Source organism: Helianthus annuus, chromosome 16 (genome assembly GCF_002127325.2).
Source record: "Helianthus annuus cultivar XRQ/B chromosome 16, HanXRQr2.0-SUNRISE, whole genome shotgun sequence".
In the NCBI taxonomy this organism is placed as follows: Eukaryota; Viridiplantae; Streptophyta; class Magnoliopsida; order Asterales; family Asteraceae; genus Helianthus; species Helianthus annuus.
Genome location: NC_035448.2, coordinates 178930495 through 178952841, shown reverse-complemented (window position 1 = coordinate 178952841; position 22347 = coordinate 178930495). Strand labels below are relative to the sequence as shown.

Here is a 22347-nt window from a genome sequence, read left to right as displayed (position 1 = left end):
CTTGTCAGCGGTTTTCGTGCGCAACGCGCTCGTAATGATTTCAAAACACATGTAAACATAGAATAAACAACAAAATACGTTCGCCGCAACGCGATGATTGTAAAAAACTAGTTATATTTAATAGTTATGTGAATTTATTTATTTTCAAATGCATGACAATAACAAAATTTGGAAACCACATGAACCTAAATACAAGTAACAAAAATGACTAAATTCAATGATCATTTATAATCCGTTATTCGTGATTTTGGTAGTTTGTGCCGGCGGTGGAAGCATTTGCTTCACCTAAGATAGCAACACATTTTATCCAGACACATCAATTTCACTCTTTTTTACTTACTTTCAACAAAAATTCCACTTGTAATCATACCCAAATCATGCTCAATTTCAAGTTTTCCTTCCTAATTTTGCTTCTTCTACTACCCCTATCATCATCATCATCGTCATCATCATCATCATCTCTTGAAGCAATAGAGGGTGTAATCAACCGTCTGGATGCGCACAAACCATCTCCACTGCTACAAGAATCAGCGATTAAAGCTCTTCTTAAGAGATTGCTTCCTACCCATTTGTCAAGCTTCGACTTCAAGATAATCCCCAAGGTTCACTTTTACATCTTTTGTTCTTGTTTAATTCGTCACTTTATTTATGATTTATGCATCTTGCTTGATGGGTACTCGTTAATTTTGAGTTTAATTGCGAAAAAATCCTTCTTTAATGACTAACAGGAGAAAACATATCAACATTGACCTTTAATTAGATGTTTTGTGTTGCTGGTATGAATGAATTAGATTTTAAAATTTTATGTATTCCTGGTAGTTAGGTGTGCAAACGAGCTGAGCGGCTCGAGATCGGCTGAGAAAAAGGTCGAAATGAGGCCAGCCTTATCGAGCCGAGCTTGAGACTAAAATAAAGCTCGTTTATTTATCGAGGCCGAGCTGGAGCCTAACAGGTGAAACTCGTCAGGCCCATCGAGCCTTAGTGTAATATTATTTTTTTATTAATATTCAATAACATTTAACCCTGGTTTAAAGTTGTCTAATAAACGAGCCGAGCGGAGCTTATTTGAGCTTGTTTATGAGCCGAGCCCGAACCTAAAACTAAGTTTGTTTAGTAAAAAAGCACGAGCTTCACTTATCGAGCTCACGAGCCTAAACGAGACTATTACTATTATTTAATATATTAGTTAATAGATAATAAACGAGCCGACCTCGAGCTTGAGAAACTACCAACGAGCCGAGCTAGAGCTCTGTAAACAAAGCTCGAACTGAACCGAGCTCGACTCAATTCGCGTTTAAAACTGTACATCTTGCCATTTGTTAAAATTCATGTGAACTAGCCCCGGAGGTCGTGGAATTCCTGAACAGGGTCCAACGGGTCGTGCATAGTAATTTCTCGACCCTTAAGACTCCCTTCATGTTTAGTAGGATCGATTTTGCTATTCAAAAGAGGGTTGCAGCACAGCTTGTTGCCCGTTTACTGTTTGTAATCGATTGTTTTGGCATGTTAATTTACTATCTATGACCATATATTAAAAAATGTGAACTACACTCAAATATCACCGATTCATATAAATTCATTTAAATCTTTTAAAATTCGATTCGAATATTTAGGATGCTTGTGGTGGATACAGCTGCTTTTGGATAACAAATTACAAGAATTCAAGCAGCAATTCACCTGAGATTCTGTATGTTCAACTACCTGTTAACGTTATCCCCCGTTCTCTGTATGGAATATAACTGACATATTTATTTATTTATTTATTTATACTTGGTTCTTCGTACGTTTTTGTTATATCAGCATCAAAGGTACTACAGCAGTTGAAATTGCGTCGGGTCTCCATTGGTACATAAAGTATTCATGTGGTGCTCATGTGTCGTGGGACAAGACAGGTGGCGTTCAGATAGCCACCATCCCTCCTCCGGGGAACTTGCCACCTGTCGTAAAAGACGGAATTATGATTCAACGTCCGGTTCCATGGAACTATTATCAGAATGTTGTCACATCTAGTTGTAAGTATGAACGTACGATTATAAATTTTGGATTATATCCATAATAACGAAGATTCTAATTTCTTAAATTAACAGATTCTTATGTTTGGTGGGATTGGGAAAGATGGGAGAAGGAGATTGATTGGATGGCACTTCAAGGAATTAACCTCCCTCTTGCATTTACCGGGCAAGAAAGCATTTGGCAGAAAGTTTTTATGGTGAATAAAAACAATTTTTTTTTTATTACGTATGTTGCTAAATAGCTTGTTTTTGTAATTACATTGACTAGGACTGTAAACGAACTGAACGAACATGGCCTTGTTCGTGTACGTTCATTAAGGAATGAACATGTTCATGAACGATTCACGAACGCCGAACGAGATTTCTTGTTCGTGCACAGTGGCGAAGCTTGCCCTCGAAAACCGGGGGGGGGGGGGGGGGGGAACGTATATACCCAAAAGTTTCTATACGAAAACTACATATATAACACTACTGAGCGAAAAAATTCGGGGACCCCCCCCCCCCCCCCCCCGCGTTCCACTTATACTTCGCCCCTGTTCGTACACTAAGGGAATGAACATGTTCATGAACATTACCGAACGTAAACGAACGCCAATAAACCCAAACAAATGTTCATGAACATAAATGAACACATTCGAATGTTATATATTCATTTTGAAATAATATATGTATCTTTCATCAGAAAGGTTGGTTACGAAGAATCCACCAAAAATAAATAAGTGCTTAACATAACTCTCGGAACATAGTTGACATAATTATCTTTAACATAATTAACACAAAAATTAAGAAGTTTGTCAAGCTTTAACACAAACTGATATTGAAATAAAAACTAAACATAACATAAAAAACCTTTAAATGAACATAAACGAGAAAACATATATGCACACGTTTCCAAACGTTCACGAACATAAACGAACCAACACTGCCTCTGTTCATGTTCATTTGTTTAACTTATCGAACGGAAATTATTGCTCGTGTTTGTTAATTTATTAAACAAACGGACATAAATGAACTTCCCGCCGAACGGTGCACGAACTGTTCGTTGAACTTTCGGTTCGTTTACAGCCCTAACATTGACTGTTATCTTGAATTATATGACGTCAATATATCAAATTCTGAAAATGCAATTTACTTCATTGTCATTTGTAGCCATTTCACTTGTGGGTTGAGTTGTTATACCAATATGTACAAATTATTTATGCAATACTGTTGATGCATGGAATGTCTGTTGACTACGTCTGCATGAAGTCTTAGGTCAAGATAGGTCAACATAGGGTCTAGAAAGTCAAAAACATGTTTTATATATGTAGTTTCGCTTGAATGTCATATGTGTAAAAGGTTTCGCTTGAGTGTCAAATAGGTTTCGCTTCTAGGGTATTGCAGAGGTTTCGCTTGAAGGTCATGTCTACAAGCGGAACCACATGAACTATATATAGGCAGTTGAAGCGAAACATTAGTAGAAGTTGTTGAACATTGAAGCGAAACTGTTGTGTGCTTTTGGTAGCAAAACTCTGTCAAATTTACTCCAGAAAGCAATAAAAGAGAAGGAATTGAATAGGAAAGCTGTTGTTACTTCATTTACGTTGATTCCGCCTTCGTACGTGAAGATGAACGTTCTCTACTGACTATTCAGGGTCGGAACACGGTCCAACAAATACATTGTTTTCATTGCAGGATTTTAATATTAGTGCTCAAGATTTAAACAATTTTTTTGGTGGACCTGCTTTTCTTGCATGGGCTCGGATGGGAAACTTACACGCGTGAGTGAATTTCGTTCATCAATTGTTATTTCTTTATCTTTTTATCGTATTGGTGAAAGAAAATCGTTATTGATTCTTTTAACAAACTTGAGTTGAATTTTATTTTTAATTAAATGTATCAGATGGGGTGGACCGTTATCTCAGAACTGGCTGGATCAACAGTTAATCTTGCAAAAACAAATATTATCCAGGATGATCGAGCTTGGCATGACTCCCGGTAATCGTTGCATAACATTAAAATGAGTAAAATGCCATTTTCATCCCTAAAGGTTTGTTTTTTCGCATCTGGAACCTAAAGGTTTGAAATCTTGCCATTTTCATCCGGCTCATTTTACTCCATCCATTTTTTTCCGTTAAGTCAGGGGCATTATCCAGATGCAAGATTTCAAATCTTTTGGATCCAGATGCGAAAAAACAAACATTTGGACGAAAGTCGCAAAACTGGCCAAACCTCAGGGACAAAAATGGCATTTTACTCTATTAAAATAGTTGATGTGTTTTTCGATAATTATGGTCATAAAAAGAGACTAATGTTTTCTTTACAGTGCTCCCGTCATTTTCTGGAAATGTTCCCGCTGCGCTTAGAGACATATTCCCGTCTGCAAATATCACTAGACTTGGAGATTGGTACATCACATGATTTAAAAAAAAAGTTATTAAACTCGTGTTAATCGAGCTCATTAGTCTTATTATTTTAGGAATACTGTTAACGGTAATCCTCGGTGGTGCTGTACTTACCTTCTTGATCCTTCTGATCCATTATTTATACAAATTGGGGAAGCGTTTATCAAAAAACAAATTAAAGGTAAACACATGCATTGATTAGTCGTATGATCGTATCCTTTGTTTGAGCCATGCATCCTTTATCTACACATTTTTTGTATAATTGTTGCAGAGTATGGAGATGTGACGGATATTTATAACTGGTAGCTTCTGCAACCCTTACATAATTTTATTTTATAACTTTACACATAAATGTTGTATCGTAAACGAGGGTCAAGTTATTCTACAAAGGCTTCTAATTGTAAGAAGTGTAAGAAGGATTTATAGAGTGACAAGTGTCCAATAACCTAAAACTAAACCCACTACATCACCACCAAAAACCTAAACACCCACCCCCACCCCACCACCACCCAAAAACCTACCCCCCCCCCAAAAAAAAAAAAAAACCTAAAAAAAACTAAACACCCACCCCCACCCCCCACCCCCACCCAAAAACCTAAACCCCCCACCCCCTCGGCAAAAAAAAAATAAATAATTTTTTTTTTAGGGTGGGTGATGTGGGGGGGGGGGTTTAGGTTTTTGGTGGTGGTGGATGTTTAAGGTTTTTTTTTTTATATTTATAATGGGGTTTTTTTGTGTAGTGGGTTTTTTTAGGTTATTGGACACTTGTCACTCTATAAATCCTTCTTACACTTCTTACAATTAGGATCCTTTGTATTTGATCCTAATCCTCGTAAACGATTATGATTTTTTGTACAGTGATACATTCAATGAGAATGAACCTCCAACAAGTGATCCAACGTATATATCAACTCTCGGTTCTGCTGTTTATGAAGCAATGTCCAAAGTGAATAAGGATGCAGTCTGGCTTATGCAGGTTTTTATTTTTATTTTTTATTTTATTATTATTATTATTTTTTTGTATTTTTATTTTCTAGCATTGTGGGACTTTTGAATTTCTAAATCATACGTAATGTAATTATCTTTTGTATAGGGCTGGCTGTTCTACTCAGACTCGTCATTCTGGAAACCGCCACAAATGAAAGTACGATTTTCGTTTTTCATTTTTATTTTTTGTTAGAATAAAAGATTTCATTTTCGAATGACAGGCTCTCTTGCATTCGGTTCCATTTGGGAAAATGATAGTTCTTGATCTATTTGCTGATGTAAAACCCGTATGGGAATCATCATCTCAATTCTATGGCACCCCTTATGTGTGGTAACATCATCTTCTAACGCTAAATTACTTTAACATATATATTTATCAATTGTTTGTATAATTATATTGATTGGGGAAGGTTCAAATGAAAACCACTAGTTATTGTGAAAACTCGAAAACTAATTAAAAAAGCCAAAAAAATACCATTTTTTTTTGCATACCAATTTTTGCAATTTTTTATATATAAAAAAAATTTGTAGTGCACATGTGTAATACTACACATGTGTACTACAATTTATTTATTTTTTTTTTTTGAAAAAAAGTTTTTTTTTTATATAAAAAACAGCGATTTTTAATTAAAAAAATTGTAAAAAAAAAATAAAATTGGTGTGTTTTTTAGGCTTTTTTTAGTTAGTTTTCGAGTTTTCACAATAAAAGAAGTTTTCATTTGAACCTTCCCCTATATTGATTATATCCTATTTTGCGATTTGTGTATATATATATTAGGTGTATGTTACACAATTTTGGAGGGAACATTGAGATGTATGGCGTATTGGATACACTTGCATCAGGCCCTATTCTCGCACGTGTCAGTGAAAATTCAACCATGGTATGTTTATAACTTCTTAGGTAGACAAACGGTTTTATATATTTTTTTTGACGATGTGTTTTCTTCTTATTTTTATTTGTTTATTTAAATACAGGTTGGTGTTGGGATGTGCATGGAAGGAATAGAGCATAATCCAGTTGTCTATGAATTAATGCCTGAAATGGCATTTCGAAAAGATAAAGTTCCTGTTAAGGTGATTAATGTTTAAACATCTTTTTATTGTTTTTAATCTTCGTTCACAAAATATCTGCATGACAATCAATTAATATTAACCGCTGAAATCGGTGTTCATTACTCTGTATTTACTAATGCAGGAATGGTTGAGAATTTATTCACGTAGACGGTATGGCAAAGCAGTGAAACAAGCTGAGTCAGCATGGGAAATTCTTCATCGATCAATTTATAATTGTAGTGACGGAATCGCGGTATGTTTAACTTTTATACGGGTTGATATTACTACCTCTGTTTAATCTACTTGTTCTAATGCCGTATTCTTAATCTTTTCAGGACCACAACACGGATTACATAGTTAAATTTCCAGATTGGGACCCGTATCAAAACATCTACTCTAGCTTCCCAAAACCAAATATCAACACAATGTATAGTAACCGAAGATTTATGTTGACCGAGTCGGACTCGACGTTACCTCAACCACATATGTGGTACTCAGCTAATGATGCCATCGATGCATTAAGACTCTTCATCGATGCAGGTGAGGATCTTGCCGGAAGCCTCACTTACAGGTATCTAATTTTAAATTTTTGGAATATTGGATTTTAATAATCCAAACTATTCGTCGTTGGCTGCCGACAGTCCCAACTTCAAAAATAATCACTGGCAGTCCCAACTATTAACATATTGGCCTCCAATGGACCCTGGTTAACAGAACCCCAACACCGTTAGTCTCCTGTCGCCGGAAAAACGTTTTTGGCCGGAAAACTCATTTTTGGCCGGAAAACTCAACATTTTTGTCCCAAACCTCTTTGTAACCTTATTACGGACCTTTAGGAACCTTTTTCTAGTAAAAGCCCCAATTATTGAAGTCGCCGGAAAACTTCTTTTTGGCCACAAAACTCAACTTTTTGGCCGGAAAACTTAACATTTTCGTCCCAAAACTCTTTGTAACCTTAGATCGGACCTGTAGAAACCTTTTTCTAGCCAAAAACGGTTTTCTAGTGACCAAAGACCAACGACGCTAGGGTTCTGTTAGTCAGGGTCTATTGGTGGCCAATATATCAATAGTTGGGACTACGAGTGGTTATTTTTGAAGTTAGGACTGTTGGCGGCCAACGGCGAATATTTGGGATTATTGAAATCCAATATTCCTAAATTTTTAATACTTGTTTTTGGAATCATTTGTTGTTTCTTCATAAAAAAGTTTTTTTATGGGATCTTTTTTATAGGTATGATTTGGTTGATCTAACACGGCAAGTGTTATCAAAGTTGGCTAATCAAGTCTATTTAGATGTGTTATCTGCTTTCCAACACAAAGACGTGAAAGCTGTCGAATCTCATAGCCAAAAATTTGAGCAAATAATTACCGACATTGATGAACTTCTTGCATCAGATGATAATTTCCTCCTTGGAACTTGGCTCGAGAGTGCAAAATCGTTAGCTTTAACCCCTTCTGAAAAACGACAGGTGAGAATCAATTTATTTAAACCTTTATTTGTATAGATAAATAAAAATGATTTAATTATAAATATTTAATGGTTTCTCTCTCTAAGAGCATACGTAGTGGGGCGGTATAACCCCCCATAGCGCCGCCATGGCGCCGCGAACACCAATACGCGGGGCGCTATGCCCAAAAAAAATTTGAAAGCGCGATGTTTATCACGGCGCCATGCTTGTTGTTTCTTTTCTCTCCACTCACACAGACATATATATACATATATATGTATAGTTTAAAGGGTTTATTAATTAATTGGGTAATGATTAGGCGGGGGCTTTATGACTACGGGCTTAAATGCATAAGGCCCCATAACGCCCACACGCTGACGTGGCGCGCCACGTGTCGCATAACACCCACAAAGGGGCGTTATGACTACGGATGGCCTAATTAATTAATTTCCATACTTTCTCTCTAAGGCCATGCGTAGTCATAAAGCCCCTATGGGGGCGTTATGCGACACGTGTCGCGCCACGTCATACAGGGGCTTTATGGGGCGTTATATCACTAGAGCCCGTAGTCATAAAGCCCCTATCTCATCATTACTCAATTAATTAATTTTCAATTTTTTTTAATTAATTTCTAACTTTATAAAATTAAAAACCATTTCATTAAATAAAAGAACATTACAATAAAATAAAAAAAACACTAAAAAAAGCAGAGAGAAAGAGTGTTTGAAAGTTTGTTGATTGTATTGGATTTTATAAAAAAAAAAGGGAGATGGGGGTATATTTATAGGAGAGATGGTGAATTAATTGAATTTAATTTTTTTTACTTTTATGACCGTTGCAAACGGTCAAAATTTTAAAATCCCCCATCTTCACGCCGCGATGACCATCACGGGAACAACCAAATCTTCCCCATAGCGCCGCCTGTTATGGTGTGGCTGGTGCTAGGGGCACCATCTCTCACAAATCCTCCCGGTTCGCGCCCCATTACACATGCACTAAGATAAATAAAAATGGTTTAATTGTAAAATATTAAATGGTTTCTCTCTCTAATTAATTAATTTCCATACTTTCTCTCTATCTCTTTCATGTAACAAGTTTCGTACACATGTATAGATCAAATAAGTGAATAGCTATTGTTAATCTAGATGTTTGTAGATATATAGGGTAAATTACAATTTTCGTCCTTTATGTTTGTAGCGGGTTGCAATGGATGACCTTTAACTTTAATAATTACAGTCACAATCCTTTATTTGGAAAACCCATTACACCCAAGGTCCTTTAACACTAACCCAGTTGAAATTATCTGTTATGTCTAATCATGTGCAAGGCACATGGGGTATTTCGGTCATTTTACTATAGCCTTTTATTTAAAAGTATAGTTTTGTAATAAATCAAAATCTAACTTAAAAAAGAAAACAAAAAGTAAAAAAAAAAAAAGCATATGTAAATTATTATCATTTTGTTCTTCCTACATAATGGTTCACCACTAAATGCTCCATATGAAACATTTCAGGTAACCTCCCTTTAACCTTATGATACTTGTAGGTAGAGGTGTACAAAAAAACCGGTTTTAGAACCGAAACCGGGAAAAAAACCGAAACCGGGTTTTTTTTTAACCGGTTTTTTATAACCGGACCGGTTTTATAACCGAACCGCCGGTTTGTGACCGGTTACTAATCTTGATCTGAAAAACCGGTTAATAACCGAAACCGGTTTTAAAAAAACCGGTTAAAACCGGAAAAAAACCTGGTTTTTTGGGAACCAAGTCCAAGTTCATCTACATGGGTAGATGAGACAGGTCCGAGTTCGTCTACGAGGTTAGATGAAACACATGAACGACCTGAGGTCGAGGAGGGTGAGCCTAGACGAAGCAAACGACAAAGGGTTGAAAAATCCTTTGGTCCTGACTTCATGAGCTACATGGTTGAGGGTGAGCCCAATACCTACCGCGAGGCGGTTACCTCTGCAGAAGGACCTCAATGGCAAGAAGCAATTAAGAATGAAATTGATTCTATATTGCAAAATCATACTTGGGAGTTAGTAGATCTTCCACCTGGTTGTAAACCACTTGGATATTGTTAGATATTCAAAAGGAAGATGAAAGCTGACGGAAGTATTGATAAATACAAGGCAAGGTTAGTAATCAAAGGATTTAGACAAAAGGAGGGTCTAGACTACTTTGATACTTACTCGCCTGTGACACGAATAACCTCTATACGATTGGTTCTTGCAATTGCGGCTCTAAGAAATTTGGAAGTTCACCAAATGGATGTAAAAGAGGGGGATGGTTAATCATGCATCATGTGGTGGCGCTGATATAATGTATATATGTGTGGGCGCTCGGGGGGCAAAAGTGAAAGTGCACACTAATTTTAACGTTATTTTACTAATTTCTTGAAAATAATGTTAAAAGAGGGGGATGGTTAATCATGCATCATGTGGTGGCGCTGATAGCCGAAAGACAAGGGGGGTACATGCACTAATTGGCCTTTGTCTTAATTGCCGAGTGTTATGTGCCTTATGTCCAAGGCTTGATGCAAAACTACTATCGAGCCGGGGGTCTCATTGGAAGCAGCCTCTCTATTCCTACGGGGTAGAGGTAAGGCGGTCTACATCTTACCCTCCTCAGACCCTACCTTAGCTTTGCTATTGGTGGGATTTACTGAGTATGATGATGATGATGATGATGATGACCAAATGGATGTAAAGACCGCATTTCTAAATGGCGATTTAGAAGAAGAAATTTACATGGAACAACCTGAGGGTTTTTCCGCCCCTGGAAACAAGGGTAAAGTATGTAAATTGGTCAAGTCTTTGTATGGCTTGAAGCAAGCTCCAAAACAATGGCACCAAAAGTTTGATCATGTCATGATTGATAATGGTTTCAAAATAAATGAGTGCGACAAGTGTGTCTATTTTAAAGACACACCAAGAGGTTATGTGATTTTATGTCTTTATGTAGATGATATGCTTATCATTGGGAGTGATGATAAGATGATCAACTCAACGAAAGACATGTTGAAAGCGAGGTTTGACATGAAAGACATGGGTCTCGCGGATGTGATTCTTGGAGTTAAAATCACTAGAACCCAAAATGGTCTTGTGTTGAGTCAATCTCACTACGTGGACAAGATCCTCGGGAAATTCAATTCGGATGATACGAGTGTAGCTCGATCTCCAATTGATAATACCCAACGCCTAAGGAAGAATAGAGGCGAGAGTGTTTCTCAGTTAGAGTACTCAAGGATCATTGGTAGTCTAATGTATCTAATGACATGTACTAGACCCGACTTAGCGTATGCTGTGAGCAGGCTAAGTAGATACACCAGTAATCCGAGCGAGGATCATTGGAAAGCTATCACGAGGGTGCTCAGATACATAAGATACACGATCTCAACGGGTGTTATCTCAGTTGACTATGTGAGGTCAAATGAGAACATTGCGGACCCGTTAACAAAAGGCTTAAGCACAGATAAGGTGTATAGGTTGTCAAGAGGAATGGGACTAAAGCCCATAGATGAAGGGAATATGAGGGAAACCTAACCTAGTTGACTGGAGATCCCAAGATCTAGGTTCAATAGGCAAACTTAATCATAAACCCAAAGGGAGTCACTGTGGGGGGTGCCCCAAAAATCAATAAAGGGAGTTTGTATACTTCCTAGTCCATTCCAATCAGTGACATGAAGGAAAGGTTAAGCATGTTGAGGTTAAGGATTTTGAGGAAATCCAAATTAACCATGATGCTTTTAATGATTTAGAGGAATCACCTATGTTAGAGAGAAGTGGGGTCGCTTCGAATGGATTTGTGGGGAGGCGCAAATCCTAGAGCTCTCGCAGAACCAGGAACGTGTTCCATGACCATAAACGGACACAACCATGAGGTCTTGACTCGACTAGGGAGAGTATTGTGTGAATGTATATTGTCGCCTACATAAATGGGGGATTGTTCAAGGACACCGCGTCTACAAGACCCTAGGAGGCTAAGTATGCTTCACAAAAGGAGGTTCAAAGGTTACACCTACCTATCTTGCAATGCTCAACTGTTGAACGTGTATCGTTGAAACTTGATAGATCGATTTCTATTCATGTGGGGGATTGTTGGAAATTTTGTTAGGAAAATGATTTTTCCTAATTTTGGACTAAAAATAAATATAATAAAATGAGCGGGTTTTATATATTTATTTGTGGGTTTGTGTTCTACGTTGGAAGGGCTTCGCAACGAACTAAACCACGTCCAAAACGGAGCTAAGATGAATGAGATATCGATGCTCAAAGTTTGGTGTTTGAAACTTGAATGCTGAAATAAGTGGGAAAGTGGCACCTTGTCCACATAGGATGAGAGATGGAACTTAAAGGGGTATTTAAGTAGGATCTCTCCATCCTTATTGTTTCATGGAAGCACACACTAGTGTCCTCGCGAAGGGTGCAGAGCACCCTAACTCGCACACGCTCGCGCGCGCGTGGCGTGGGCGATGAGGCGCAATGTGGCGCTTTGATGGCGCACTTTGCACTTCGCATCGCCGCGAGCCGCTTGAGAGCCGCCTTTGTATTTTTGACCAAGCGCGCGTGGTGGAGCACAAGGGTTGCAAGGACCAAGTGGTAGGTGATGCGGCGCATGGCGTGGCAGTCATGCGCGCGCGAGTACACATGGCGCGGTTGCGCGCATGGTGCATGGGTCCTGCTGTGTCGTGCGCGGCGCACCAGAGTGAGCCAATACGTTGCGACTGTGTGGCGCGCTCGTATAGGCTCACAGGTGACGTGGCGCACGCGCGCATGGACTTGGGCCAAGTGGACGCACCGCGCATGCGGTGCAAACCTGCGCGCGCACCAGTGTGTCTTGCGCGCGCGCATGGACCTGAGTGAGTATGGCGCACGCGCGCATGGCAGTGAGCCAAGTGGACGCACCGAGCGTGAGGTTGCAGACCTGCGCGCGCGGCAGTGTGTCTTGCGCGCGCGCGCGGAAGCTTTTTGCTGCAGTTAATGCTAGTGCAGTTACATTCAGCATTTGAAACTGACGAAGTTAATGCGTTTGACTGAGAATTAAATGACGAATTAAAGTGCATTAAAGACGTTTAATGCAGTTTAATTCACCCATTTAATTCGTTTTTCAGTTTCTTCAAGACCTGCAGTATAAATAGGGGGTTCCTATGGCAGATTCAAGACACCGAAAAAATACACAAGCTTCTTACAATCTTCTCTCAAAAGAATTCATTATCTTCTCTCAAGGCGCAAGGTACTCGTTCGGGTTGGAGTCAAGACCGGCAGTGCAACTGCTTGAGGCTGTTGTATCCTGGAAACAAACGTGTTCTCCTGGGAGACACGAAATTTGTTTTAAGGGACCCGTGTCTAACACGATCCTCAGCCAAGAACAGTTTCGTTTGTTCGAGTTACTTGTCTTTATTTTTCCCTTTTTGAGTTGTAATAGTATTTTATTTCAGTTGTAATTCTGTTTTGTTCTTGTAATTCAAGTTAATAAATTATTTTATTTATTTTACACGAACGGATTCCTACATAAGCATATATGAATACATATGAATTTTTCAGATTGGTTTTCGTAATTCTCACATTATTTATGGTTCAATACTTGCATGCATGCATGCATGATGTGAGGAAAATAAGTTTTCTTGACTTTTTCCTTACTCCATACCGTTGCAGTACGAGTGGAACGCGAGAACACAAGTAACAATGTGGTACGATACAACAAAAACAAACCAGAGCCAGCTTCATGATTATGGTAACTTCTACCACAAGCAACGACTTTCAAACTTCATTTGATGTTTACGAGTGTAATCATTTTCCTTTTGGCTTCTTTTGAGCAGCAAATAAGTTTTGGAGCGGGTTATTAGTGGATTACTATCTACCACGAGCTTCAATGTATTTTAACCGTTTGTCAGAAAGCTTGAGAAACAACAAGACGTTTGAGATTGTGGAATGGAGGAAGGAATGGATATCATACTCGAATAAATGGCAACAAGATACAAAAGTTTACCCTGTGAAAGCCGAAGGAGATGCCTTAGCCATTTCGAAGTCGCTTTTTAAGAAATATTTCGACAAGAAGTGATCTCGGCTATATCCGTCTGAACTTTTCAACTAGTCTCTGCCTCTCTGGTGAGTCCCTGTGTTCACTGTGACTTGAATCGTACAATAAAAGACCATGCAATTTGTTGGAAATCTTATGATTTATGTATCATATTAACATGATTATTTTTAAGTTATAAATATAAAATTTCTGTACTGACAATCGCAGCCCAATTATTATATATAACTAGACAAGTTGTTAGCTACACTAAAAGATAATTTGACTTGTAGGTGACTCGGAAACACAATTAAATATATGATGCTTTTGGTGTATCAATGACACATATAAAATACATTAAATATTGGATGACCTTTACATATTTAATCTCTTACGTTGTCAAATATTCATATTATATAAAACAAAATAGGAACGCATTAGTATTTCTTATATTAATTTGTAACCGTTAGCTACACTAACGTTTTCTTTTATATTTATTTTCAATAAATTGGTAAATACAATCGTTGAAAATAGAGTTCTATTCAAAGAGAGTAGGTTTTTTGTATAGTTGTGACGAATTGAAGCGGTTTTGAATGAACAACCATCACTACCGTTATTGATATCACTGGATTCGATACAAGAATATGGTTATTTCAAAGTAAATTAAGGTTTTCGATCTATGTAAAGCACACGTCGATATCTATTTGGGCTGAGTACCAGTAACGTTGCAGTGGTCATTTGTATCTCTTTCGCTTGCTATACCGAGTCCCGGTATCGAAACGATGTTGTAACTCACCGAGCTGTGATCAAAAGTCCGCTACGAAGCGCGGGATATCCCAAAAGTTTAATCAATTTGCCCATGTTCTATTTTTAACACTTTATTCAATAACCTTATAACCATTTCAATTTATTCTAATATAATAGTATAAGTGTATGACTAACATATTTTATTTACTTTTTTATTATTTTTTAACTTTATGTCGTTGACCAATGTCATTTTAATCTAAGAGTAAACTTTCGTTTTGCTCCCTGTGGTTTGGTCATTTTAATGGTTTTGTCTCAATACTTTAAAAATAGCCATTTTACTCCAATAGTTTACCATGTTTTTTCCATTTTGTTCCCCAACTCTTAACTCAATTAAATCGTTCAACTAAGCATAGGGATATTTCAGTAATTTTATATATAAGTAATTAAATTAATTATATATATATAATAACAATTTCTCTCTACCTCTCTCCATAACTAAAACTCCCTCTCTTTATACCTTCTCTGCACCCACTACCACCGTCACCGCCACCAACCCCCATTCCCTTCCAAATGATCAGAACCACCCAAAATCTCCCCCTCTCTCATCCATATACAGAGTTAGTTCCATCTTATAATTCATAGGTAGGGTTAATTTCATTAATATCTCAAACTCTTGTGTATTTTTCTTGGTAAAGCAATCAACTTCATACCCGAAATCGAACAAAGCATCAAGACAGATGGATAAGAAATTTGTGAAGAATCAGGATTCCAAGAAAGTACCCATGGGTCCTAAAGGCCAGCCATCAAAAAGGAACAACAGAAAAGGGGAAAACCCTATGGCCTATGCGAATCCCACAAATCATAGAGCCATGTTCTAGACGCTGCCTCTTCATCTCTGACTATACAAGACGCCACCACCGCCGTCCGGACGCTGCAGCCACCCGAACACCACCGCCATCGGGACACCGGCGACGGAAACAGTAAAAGGTTAAAATCAAGAAAATGAATATTTTTTTTTATTCTTGAGAGAGAAAGATGTTTAGGGCATGTTTGGCTAGCTTTTTGAAACAACTTATTCACTTATTGGCTTATTGAAAAGTCATAAGTTTCAAAATGATGTTTGGCAATGAGTGTGTATATGAGGGGAAAAAGCCAATAAGTCACTTCATACTGACTTTTTCAAAAAGTCAATGTCAATAACTCAATAAGTTATTTTAAAAAGCTTAGCCAAAGATGCCGTGAATCCCCAACTAATCTTGTTTACATACAACCAGTTGTCTGGTTTTCTTTATTTCTATCCCCAATCTTTCTCTCTCTTTGATTAGAGCAAAACCCTCAAGTTTATGCTTTAGATTTTCTCAATTTCAAGTGTTTCTTGAAGTGGGTTTTCTTTATTATTTGTTTTACCTCTGTTTACATCTTGGGGTTGCTATATAGGGTTCTGGGTGTTTTGAATTTCTTGATCTGACCCATTGTTTGATGAGAAATCTGGGTTTTTAGGTTTAAAGACCCGGACCCGGTTTTGAGAAAATGAATCGGGTTGTTTCTTTGGTTTCAGGTTCTGTTCTTGTGTGGTTCTTATTGGTGTTGAATAACTTGTCAAAAGTTCATGGGAATGGGGTGGTGGTGGCAGTAGCGATGATGGTGGCGGTGGTGGTAGTGGGTGATGGAAGGTGCAGAGAAGGTATTGAGAGGACTGGAGAGGGGGTTTTAATTATGTAGAGAGAAGTAGAGAGATGGTAATTATATATAAATAATTAATTATTTATATATAAAATTACTGAAATACCCCTACCCTTAGTTGAATGATTTAACTGAGTTAAGAGTCGGGGAGCAAAATAGAAAAAACATGGTAAACTATTGGAGTAAAATGACTATTTTTAAAGGATTGGGACAAAACCATTAAAATGACCAAATCACAGGGAGCAAAACGGAAGTTTACTCTTAATCTAATTAACAAAATGAGTTAATTGCTCGGATAATCCCTGTGGTTTGCCCTTTTTTCACCTTTAGTCCTCAACTTTCTAAAATTACATATATGTTCCCTGTGGTTTGATCATTTGTTACTCAGATAGTCCCACAAATGGATGACTGTTAGTTTGTTCAGTTAAGTCAATGTAAAATAACTAAACTACCCTTACATATAAAATAATAGTTTAAAAACTAAAAGAAAAGTAACCGTGGGCCCCACTTCTTCTAATCTAACTCCTACCCCACCCCATCCCCACCCTACCTTATCTTTTCTTCTTCCACACACTTGTTTATGTTCCGGCCGTAAATTTGATAAACTCGATGAATTATAAACCCACCTTGAAGGGGTATGGTCCCAGATCTCGCGTCAGCATCGACCGCGAGTGACCATTACCCTTATCAAAACCCCCACTAGCTAACAACCTACTTGTGCCCATGCGAGAACGCGTCGGCACAAGGGTTGAATCCGATCTATCTAGTAACGAAGGAGGACTTACATGGAACATGAGAACGGTAGAGTGATGCGACATAGCATCACATCTGGTGTATGAAAACGGAAGTATTCACAGCGATGCGGCCTCGCACCGCATCCAGTGAACACTTCTATCAATACAAGAAAGCCTTACCTTAGGCATAGAAGAAGATGAACATAACGGTGCGGCTGGCACCGCACCATATGGGCATTTTCGTCACGACAAGGGATGCAGGCAAATAGTCTCCGCGGACGACGATGCGGCTAGCACCGCATCTCGCGTATTCCTTGATCACAAGTAGGAGAGGCGGTAACTTCAGACATTACCGCATGCAGCGACGCGGCTTGCACCGCGTCCTATGCACTCAACAAGTGGGACTGACACCACAGTGCAAGTGGCACCAATGGCAGTTACCTGTCAGAGCTACGTAAGCAATGGCCTGACACACCTGCAAAGGTGCAGCACGTCGTCAGTCCATCCATCATCATCCTCCTTCACTCCTCGGCTATAAATACCAACCCCAAACCAGGTTTGAGGTATCTCTTCACAACTCTCTCACTACTACTACTATCTTACTTTGCTTCCCAAGCAAACTACTGATTCTCACGCCGTAGAGTGGTAACAAGGAGCACCCCCACCCCATCCTCCTTGTTACGAGTCACGGCTTGTTTCCTTGTGCAGGAGATCAACCACCGGTGATCCAGCCAGCGATCCTCGAGAGGAAGGGATTAACCCTTCTTGACGAGACCAGTGTGTTAACCCTGCCCGGTTAACCATTGTTTCATCATTGGCGCCCACCGCTATTCTTAGCATTTTCTCATCTATCCTTTTCCCTCTCTCAAGATCATGACTGATCACCAAAACAACACTGCGGATAACCCAAATCCCCCAATCCCACCTCCGGTAGGGGTCAATGCCTCGAACTCCCAACCCGGACACATCGGCACGTCCACACAAAGGAGCCCCTCCTTTATGTTTGGACATGACTTATCACAGTTCGCATCTGTGATCCCACCAGGCATGACCGTTCATACCTGGTACGAGCAGCAGGCAGCCCTGCTGACAGCAGCATACAACCGCGCTTGTACGGAAGCGAATATACAAGCTGGGCCTACCCCAGCACCGTACACCCCTGCTGAGCGTATTTTACAATACGACGGAAGGATACATTCACGCCCGGCTTCAAGAAGCCGACGTGAAGACCGCGGATCGTCTTACTGTTCGGTCCACACCCTCAACGAGGACGAATCCTCATACGGGTCCCACACCAGAGGACCAGTGCATACCCGCCTTGGCCCCCATGGTGAGGACAGGAGGCGATCAACCTCCCGACGCGGCCCAGGCATTTAGAGCCGATTGTGCCCACAACCATACACCGAAGGGTACGGTCATACCGACCCTGACGACTGTACCTACCGCGGGGATTCACATGACACCAGCAGCAGACCGGGAGGACGCAACTACGTTCCTCCCAGTCACCCCCGCAACACATACCTCAGGGCGGCTAAGCGCCCTGCGAATGAACCATACAGGCCAAAGGCAGCGGCCGAAAATTCCAAGTTCGGCACGCGGGTCGCCAACGCCCATGTCACCACGACAAAGTTCCCATTCAACGTTGGGAAATACAGTGGTTCGACCGACCCGGACGACCACATGAACATCTTCATGGGCGCGGGTATCAACGGCCAGTGGGATGAACCCACTTGGTGTAATTTTTTCCCCCAGACCCTTACGGGCCTGGCCAGGGCATGGTTCGATTCTTTGCCAGTGGGATCACTGGATTCATTCGAGGACTTGCGTACCAAGTTCCTCGCCCATTTTAGCCAGCAGCGACGCCACGAACGTGATTCGTTGGACGTCATGAACATCTGGCGAAGGGATGACGAATCCCTCGAGGCATTCGTCGTCCGTTACAATAAAGAGTGCCTGGAGATAGGTGACGTGGCAGACCAGATGGCACGAAACCACTTCATCCGGGCCGTCAAAGACAGAGAGATGATCATGACCATCTCTGGCAAGGAGGGCCTGCCCAAAAAATGGGAGGATGTTATGACCGCGGTCAAGACATACGCCCAGACACAGCGGTCACTTGAACCGCACGTGGCAAAGGCAAAGCCCCAAGCCGAAACGTCCCACCAAGGGTCCAAGCGTAACAATAAACGCAATCGGGACGTGGTAAATCGTGATATTTCCAAACCGTATTTCCCGCGAACCAACACGTTCGACCCAAGGAACTACAACCCCGCCCGAGACAGTCGAGCATCAAAAAAAGATTCTCGGGACCGCAACTGGACCGAGATCACCATGTCGCCAAGTGAGGTCCTCTTTGCGGACCCACAGTTCTTGTGACCGGCCCAACCAATGAAGTCCAAGAAAACTCAGGACCTCACACTCTACTGTGAGTACCACAAGGACTCGGGCCACACCACCAACAACTGCATCAGTCTCCGGCTGGAGATTGAGCAGGCCTTAAAGGAGGGGAAACTGCAACACCTTTTGCCAGGTGGGCAAAAACCCACCAAGCGCATCACCCCTTATGGCGAAGGTACCTCCTCCGGGAAGAGAACCATGTACGTGGCTTCCACCCACATGATCCACGGAGGTAAACGCAGGTCGCGCAAAGCGGCGAGAAGGCCGGAATGTGACTGGAAAGACGAACAAGTCATCTTTCCAAAAGTCCGAGGCGGACCGCGCGATAGGCGCGCCGTCGTTATTTCAGGCCAACTGGCACACTACTGCACCGAGCGTCTATTCATTGACCCGGGCAGTACTTCTGATATAATCTACGAACAATGCTTCAACCAGTTCGACCAGGAGGACAAAGATCGGTTGCAAGCAGTAGATTACCCATTGGCTGGGTTCGCAGGGGAAACTGTCTTTCCCCTGGGCCAGATTACTTTTCCTGTGCGTCTTTCCAACAGAAGTCGCACAAGGACAGAAGAGGTAAACTTCATGGTTTTACCTCACACCTCCAGATATGACGTACTCCTCGGGAGAGAATCCCAAGGAGATTTCAATATGATTACATCCGTCCCCCACTCTGCGGTTGGTTTCTCAACCGAATCGGGGGTCGCGATAATCTATGCCCGCAGGGACGTCATGATGTCGGACGAAGTACGTCCAACCAAGGTCGCAAGGCCCACTCCCAACGACCAACCAGAAAAATGGGTTCTCAACGCGAGATACCAAGAACAAAAGGTCACATTGGGTCACGCCTTATCCCCGACTACCAAAGCGCACCTAAAGCAGCTTCTCTTCAGGAACCAAGACATCTTCGCGTGGACACCCGCGGACATGACCGGGGTCCCACGTGATATCGCGCAACATCACTTGAATACCTTGCCAGGTATTAAGCCAGTGATCCAAGGCCAACGCCACCTTAGGTCCGCTAAAAATCAGGCGATGCAAGAGCAGATCGAAGAACTGCTCTCCGCAGGCATCCTGCGGGAAGTTAAATACCAGACTCGGTTATCCAACCCAGTCATGGTAGAAAAACCGTATGGGGGCTGGCGCATGTGCGTCGATTACAAAGATCTTAACAAAGCCTGCCCCAAGGATTGTTACGCGCTTCCAGAAATCGACGAAAAAGTCGATAATCTCGCACCATTCAGGTGGAAGTGTTTCCTCGATTGCTACAAAGGGTACCATCAAGTACAAATGGCAATCGAGGATGAAGACAAAACGGCATTCCGGACTCCCACCGGAAATTACTGTTATACAAAGATGCCGTTTGGGTTGCGCAACGCGGGCTCAACCTATCAAAAGTTGATGAACGACACTTTCCGCGGGCAAATAAGCAAAAGTGTCGAGATCTACATGGACGATCTGGTCGTCATGAGCATGGAAGAGGATACCATGCTCACGGATATTGAAAGAACATTCCAAACTCTGCGAAGCGTTAACATAAAGCTCAATCCAGGGAAATGCTCGTTTGGAATGGAAGAAGGCAAATTCCTGGGGTTCATCGTGACTAAAGATGGATTCAAGGTAAACCCGGAGAAGGTCCAGGCGATCGAGCGCATGCCATCGCCTTCATCGATGAAAGATATGCAACGGCTAGCCGGCAGGCTAGCGGCACTCAACAGATTCTTAGCCAACCATGCAGCTAAGTCTTATCCGTTCATCAAGACCCTGCGGAGCTGTTCAAAGAAAGAACAATTCCAGTGGACCGCAGAGGCTGAACAGGCCTTCCGGGAAATGAAGGAGTGTTTGATACAACTCCCAACTCTAACCGCACCACGCAAGGATGAGCCACTCATATTATACCTATCCGCCGCGGATAACGCGGTGGGTGCGGTATTGATAGTGGAGCGAAAGGGGGTTCAAACACCCATCTATTACATCAGCAAGATGCTCAACGACCCAGAGACGAGATACTCAATAATGGAAAAATTGGTGCTAGCATTAGTGCACGCTTCAAGACGGTTACGACGCTACTTCGTAAACCACGTCATCACAATGCTAACCAATTACAGGGTCGGCCCGATCCTATCCAAACCCGACATCTCTGGGAGATTAGCAAAATGGGCAATCGAGCTGGGCGAGCACACGATACACTATAAACCGCGCCCCGCGATTAAAGGCCAGATCTTAGCTGATTTCGCCGCCGAAGTACCGGTGAATCGCATCCAAGAATGCGAAGAAGCACAAACACCTGCACCAACGCCATCCTCCTCAGAAACATGGGCACTATTCACCGATGGTGCCTCCAACGAGGAAGGTGCGGGTGCAGGTCTGCGACTCGTCAGCCCTGACGGCCAAGAGCTTACATATGTAATCCGCCTCGATTTCAAAAGCACAAACAACGAGGCAGAATATGAGGCCCTGTTAGCGGGACTACGTTTAGCAGTCAAACTCGGCGTGCAACACTTGGAAGCGCACGTCGATTCTTTGTTGGTTGCGGGACAAATACGCGGTGACTATGCCGCAAAAGGGGACATCATGATCCTCTACCTTGAACAAGCCCTGCAACTAACATCCCAATTCGCTTCGTTTAATATCCGACATATTAATCGAAGCGAAAACAAGTCCGCAGATGCACTATCAAAACTTGCATCTACCAGCTTCCAACACTTGGCAAAGGAGATACGCATCGAAATTCTGCAAAATCCTTCGGTACCCCTGCGCCAAGTCAACGTCATTCAATACGGTTCAACATCATGGATGACACCTATTATCGCATATCTGCAATCAGGTGTGACCCCCGAAAGCAAGTCAGAGGCACGCAAGCTACAATACAAAGCGTGCCATTATCAA

At 41.2% G+C, this 22347-nt stretch overlaps 1 protein-coding gene and 1 long non-coding RNA gene across 2 annotated transcripts; one reads left to right on the top strand and one right to left on the bottom strand.

Annotated features, from left to right (window-relative positions):
• The first annotated feature begins 223 nt into the window (after positions 1–223).
• LOC110918250 (alpha-N-acetylglucosaminidase) lies at positions 224–14125 on the top strand. Its single transcript, XM_022162596.2, has 19 exons — positions 224–602; positions 1614–1687; positions 1801–2012; positions 2088–2209; positions 3687–3772; positions 3895–3989; positions 4318–4399; positions 4471–4577; positions 4668–4698; positions 5255–5372; positions 5490–5540; positions 5605–5714; positions 6162–6264; positions 6359–6457; positions 6579–6689; positions 6772–7007; positions 7668–7905; positions 13540–13618; positions 13704–14125. The coding sequence occupies exons 1-19, from the start codon at positions 378–380 to the stop codon at positions 13943–13945; spliced, it is 2421 nt and encodes an 806-aa protein (XP_022018288.1). The 5' UTR covers positions 224–377; the 3' UTR covers positions 13946–14125.
• A 1264-nt stretch (positions 14126–15389) lies between these two features.
• LOC118487982 lies at positions 15390–16200 on the bottom strand. Its single transcript, XR_004883083.1, has 2 exons — positions 16055–16200; positions 15390–15578 (listed from the first exon to the last, which is right to left on the bottom strand). It is a non-coding gene; the product is annotated as an uncharacterized LOC118487982 (long non-coding RNA).
• Between the last annotated feature and the right edge of the window lie 6147 nt (positions 16201–22347).

What these genes read in the sequence shown, in the direction of transcription:
- LOC110918250 (XM_022162596.2), top strand. Translation starts at nt 378, where the DNA reads ATGCTCAATTTCAAGTTTTCCTTCCTAATTTTGCTTCTTCTACTACCC. An exon ending in ACTTCAAGATAATCCCCAAG is followed by an intron (nt 603 to 1,613) that starts GTTCACTTTTAC and finishes TCGAATATTTAG; the next exon opens with GATGCTTGTGGTGGATACAG. An exon ending in GTGACGGATATTTATAACTG is followed by an intron (nt 4,699 to 5,254) that starts GTAGCTTCTGCA and finishes TTTTTTGTACAG; the next exon opens with TGATACATTCAATGAGAATG.